Source organism: Notothenia coriiceps, unplaced genomic scaffold (genome assembly GCF_000735185.1).
Source record: "Notothenia coriiceps isolate Sejong01 unplaced genomic scaffold, NC01 NC01_scaffold00009467, whole genome shotgun sequence".
Lineage (NCBI taxonomy): Eukaryota > Metazoa > Chordata > Actinopteri > Perciformes > Nototheniidae > Notothenia > Notothenia coriiceps.
Genome location: NW_011342168.1, coordinates 1 through 4985, shown reverse-complemented (window position 1 = coordinate 4985; position 4985 = coordinate 1). Strand labels below are relative to the sequence as shown.

The 4985-nt window shown below is 36.6% G+C and overlaps 1 protein-coding gene across 1 annotated transcript; it reads right to left on the bottom strand.

The window, feature by feature from the left end:
• Positions 1-425: 425 nt before the first annotated feature.
• Positions 426-4325, bottom strand: LOC104945321 (cell death-inducing p53-target protein 1 homolog). Its single transcript, XM_010770965.1, has 5 exons — positions 4244-4325; positions 2110-2235; positions 1936-1989; positions 1653-1800; positions 426-971 (listed from the first exon to the last, which is right to left on the bottom strand). The coding sequence occupies exons 2-5, from the start codon at positions 2225-2227 to the stop codon at positions 866-868; spliced, it is 426 nt and encodes a 141-aa protein (XP_010769267.1). The 5' UTR covers positions 2228-2235; positions 4244-4325; the 3' UTR covers positions 426-865.
• Between the last annotated feature and the right edge of the window lie 660 nt (positions 4326-4985).

Here is a 4985-nt window from a genome sequence, read left to right as displayed (position 1 = left end):
TGCTTTAAACATTATGGGCTGCTACTTTATAGTGTAGTACATATTTGCATAATAGCATACATTGACAGGGATCTACTGAAGCAGTTTAAACCTGGCTTGCTAATACAAAAAGCTATATTTCAAAGGTAATCATTTGATTTATTTTATTCATTTTAAGAAATTTATTTGTTAGTATTGCAATAAAAGGCTGGGTTGAAAAAAATATTTAAGATATTAAGGGTATAGGAGGTAAGTAATAGCCTTTCCCAATTCTTTCATATTGTTTCATTAACATATATTCATTTTTCATCATGTTTTTAAAAGACTCAAATGTTGAAGGAAATAGTGTTCTGTACTAAAATGTTTCCACAAATAGTGCATTTTGTTATTTAAAAAAGATTTAGTCTTCAGTAAAACAAAAACTAATAATTGTATATAAACATATCAACTTTTCAAAAAAAACTTTAATCAAAATGAAATTTAATATTATAAATGTGGGTGTCTTACAAATAATTTGACATCTAAATTGACTTTACTCACAGCCTTTGCAAGACAGGAAATATGAAATTAAAGGAAAATGGCGTGTTTACCATCCTTCATTGATACAATTTAACAATTTAAAAATAATATCACAATCATTAGGTTTTTTTACATGATTGCACATTTTAAATCAATTGATGAAAGAAAAGAAGATATCACAGCTCTTATAATCTGCTCTCCAGTACAGAGCAATGCTTGCACAACCCACATTTTACTCAAGAGGCCTTATTGTTATGATGACATCCGATGTGTTTGCATAATATGGTTGGGCTCCCGACCTGGTGTATATTCAGTCACGGGTTGCCTCTTGTTGTCGCTTCAGTGCAGTTGACACAGTACTGCTGTTTCACCTGCGTTTATGGATGTGCAGGACTCTGTTACAGGAGGGGCAGGAGTGCTCCACATCCTTGACTGAATCCACAAAGAAGGGGATTACACAGCAAGGCCAGCACCTGATGTGGAGTATCAGAATTAAGTCAAAAATAATACTACAGCAAGGCCAGCTTTTAGGTTAAAAAGCTCCCATGCTGCCTTCAAAATGTGACTTAGCTCAACCTAGCATAGTTACATTAACATTAGCTGTTAACACTATTTATGAAGAATACATCATTAGTGTGTTATCAAGGCATTCATATACCATAATGTATTCATATTGCTTTATCACACTGCATGTCAACAGACAATAAAATAGTATCAACTGCAGTAAGCATGTATTATACTGTATGCTATAATATAACATTCAGTACCAGAATAAGATATCAATGTATGTGTTAAGTAAGGTCAAGAACAAATAACCTAAAATAATATCTGCCGCAAATAAAACAAAGCAGCAAAGCATCATGTAGGTTTTCCTCAAACAATAAAGAAGAGGGGCAACTGAAGAGTTTTAAATCTCAAACATGAATGCTATGAAGTATGCTAATATGCTAATCATATTTTCTTAATTACATTTATTCAACTCAACAATTCAAGTAAAACATTTTATTTATTCATTATTATTTAAAAAATAAAAGCAAGATATTCTATGCGGAATGAACTCAATATAATAAAACTGTTAATGAAGAAAGATGGTTGATCCCGTAAACTTCCTGTATGGCCTTTATATGTGTGTGGTTGTTGGTTTCTCTACTCACAGGAAGACTCCCAGTATGCCACAGATCAGCCAGGTGAGCAAGCCGTTTACGTAGTTCACTTTAGTGACTACGGTGGATCGGCAGTGCGGGCACACCATCTGCCCAGGAACTTCAGTCGGCAGCTGCTGCACCACCACCACCTGGTTCACTGTAAGGGGGACACCTCGTCACACTCACTGACACCCACAGTCCTCCTCACCAACCTGCTGTCACTAAACGTCAAAGCTCTCTCTTTTTTTGCTATTATTATTCCTTGTGAGAAAAAGGAAGGAGAAACACTCACCAGGATGAACCATCTGAGGTTGTTGTTGGCTGTACTGGTAAGCAGGCTGTTGAACTGGATATGGGAAGGAGACGTTTAAATAGAGAGCAATACAAGCTACCAAAAGGCTCCACATGGACTAAAAGGAGAAGAACAATGGTAATATGACACAAATGAAGATCGCCTCTCTCTTACTGGGTTGTTGCATAGGCTCATTTTGGTAACCCATGTTCACATGGGGACCATGGGGACCCGGGGGACCAGGGTACGGGGGGGCTGGCATTGTCGGATAAGGTGGCTGACCCTTTTCCATGATATCTGCTGAAAGACAAAATGAGATGAAAAGGATATTGAAGTTATCTTTGTAATCAGTTGTTGTAGTGTTTTTGTGTCTCTTCATGGTGATTTTTTATAATTATTTAGTTCTTTTGCACCCCCCTGTGCTTATGCTGTGTCTCTTTATATATCTTTTTTTGTAGTAGTTTCCCATTTATAAAGCCTAGTTTGTGATTATTTTTGTTTTTCTGGTCATGTTGAGTCTCTTCCTGCTTAGTATGTGTCTCTTTGTGTGGCAGTTTGTAGGTGAAGGCCTCCTTGGCCCGTTCAGTAATGCAAATGACCTTGAAATCAGTTGTGACTCTGATTGAGGCAAACGGAAGGTGTTAAGCAGGTTTGGTTGAGGAAGTGTGCTGCATACTTGGCTCCAGATTGGAATTTTTTATGTCAACCATCTGCTTTTGGAAACGCTTTTTGGGAAAGCATTTCAAAGCAGTGAATGGCCATTTGTCTCTCCACGACGTAGCAAGCAAACTGGTTTGGTGGCATTGCTTTCTCACTATATAATAGATTGTCCAAGGGAAACTAGATCGTTCACTGCCCTCACATGATCCAAAGTCCCATGCAACAATACAAATGATACTCCAAACGCTGATCGACAGCAAATCTGCAGTGAACATGCACCAGTGAGGAAGATATGCCCATTTAATTTACTCATCACAGTGCACAGTGCATCACACTTACTGGTGGTGTGTGTGTGTGTGTGTGTGTGTGTGTGTGTGTGTGTGTGTGTGTGTGTGTGTGTGTGTGTGTGTGTGTGTGTGTTTTAAGAAAGCACAAGCAAATACGGATACGTTTTCCATGAGCTTTTCCTCTAGTGCTAGCATGTCAACAAATGTTTCTTCTGACTGGAGGAACAATGTGTTAATGCAAATGTTATGCAGTTTGATTTTACAGCACATACCAAACTGTCCCACAATGCATCAGTCATGTCAAATTTTGAGCCAGACCAATAGCTGTTCATCATTTTTGATATGCTTTTATGCATGAAAGATTCATTAGTAATATCACATCGATGTGGTTTCGAACACAACGCTGGCATGGAAAGCACAGGTGAAAGCAATTTGTTTTAATGACAGCTCGGTGGCCTGCAGCTTCGATGGTTAATGATATCGGTAAAACCTCTGCTTACTGAGTCAAATCACAGCTGTGGGTAACATCAGTGAAGTTTCTGTGGGACACTAAAACTTTATCACAGTAGCACAGCAGTAATACAAAAAGCTGGTTTGGCCAATGCAAAAAAACATTCATTAACAAGTGGTTAACATCACTTTCAGTATAAATCTGTTAGATTGGGCTCATGCCGATTCATGCTTTACTTGTAGTTTCTGCATATGTATAGCATGTGTATATCTTCACAGAATGTGCTAGGGAATTTTTTTGCATTTTTTTAAATGCTGCGTACTATATGTAAATGTGCTTTGTTTTTTTTCCAGGATTTTTTTTAAAGCTGTTTGGCGGAAGCTCCTGACAAACCAGAGAATGCAGCCTGGTCAGTGAATTACTGGAAAATAAAAGGGATTGGCCAATCTTGTTTAACCTGTCCGCCTCTTAATGAGCCATAGCCACTTTTGAACATAGTCATATTCTGCACAAACTGTAAAGTACCCGAGACAAATGGAAAATGTGTGAATTTGGGCTATATATATATATATAAACTTTAATTAATTGATTGAGCGATAACTTATACACACATTAAAAAAAAAGCAACGCATTCCAAGACTAAGTGGCATTTACTGTAGGTTTCACCTCGCCAGAAAGGGTAAGACATTCATTATATAATGTTTTTAAATATTTAGCTTGGATTCCACACAAATAGATCATAAAGCTCCTATTATTACAAGTGGCTCTCCTTTGATTTTGAAGTACAGATTTGTTAAAGTCAAAACAAATCTGGAAAACTAGAAAACGTTCAGGTACTGCTAGTGTATATTTCCCCTCACTCCGAGCCTGTGCATGTAGGTTTAAAAAGGACAGATGTGATGCTGCTTACCTTGATAAAGACGTTTGGAGGATGTTTGAGCCTAGCACTGCTTCTTCCTCTATGACAGAGCAACTGAGACACACAACCAAACAGATGTTGCTGTAATGTGAGAGAAGGTGGGGTAGTACTGTGAAAAGGTGGAGTAATTATAGGTGTGGACTGTATCTTTAGAAATGTTATTTCCTTATATTGACCTTTCTGTAGTGTCCTAACAACTCCAACGCAAATATTTAGAGACACAGTATTATATAGTTTTATTTTGTTGTGTATTTTGTGTTATAGTGGAAGATTAGTCGACTCTTTAAAACGTTTTATATTGATTCCAAACTCACAGATTTGATAAAGAATAAGTAGAAGACTACTTTTATGATAATATCAAAACAGAAATCACATTGTTTAAAAGGGTAACATATAACATCTTAAGGAAAAGAAAGAAAAAATCAACTTAGCTATCAATAATTATAACTACCTTTTATATTAAAGTTGTATTCCTTTTTTACTGTCAGAAATGTTTTTTATTATTCAGGAATTAAAAAAATCACACAAAAGGCTACATACAAACCCTCAATAGATTCTGGTTCTTAAAATATGTATTGTTCTAAAAATGGGTCACAAATATATATTTACTTTTTTAAAGGATTAAACAATCTCCTTAAAGGTGGGGTAGGTAATTTTGGAGAAACCAGCTCGAGTGCGCTAGAATTTGAAAATACACAGCCGGAAAAAATCTGCCACTTCCTTACAGAGCCCG

Excerpts from the sequence above, each read along its gene's own strand:
- LOC104945321 (XM_010770965.1), bottom strand. The coding sequence starts at position 2,227 with ATGGAAAAGGGTCAGCCACCTTATCCGACAATGCCAGCCCCCCCGTAC. Across the intron at positions 1,990-2,109 it reads TGAGCCTATGCAACAACCCA|TTCAACAGCCTGCTTACCAG; the intron begins GTAAGAGAGAGG and ends TCCCATATCCAG. Across the intron at positions 972-1,652 it reads GGCATACTGGGAGTCTTCCT|GTGCTGGCCTTGCTGTGTAA; the intron begins GTGAGTAGAGAA and ends ACTCCACATCAG.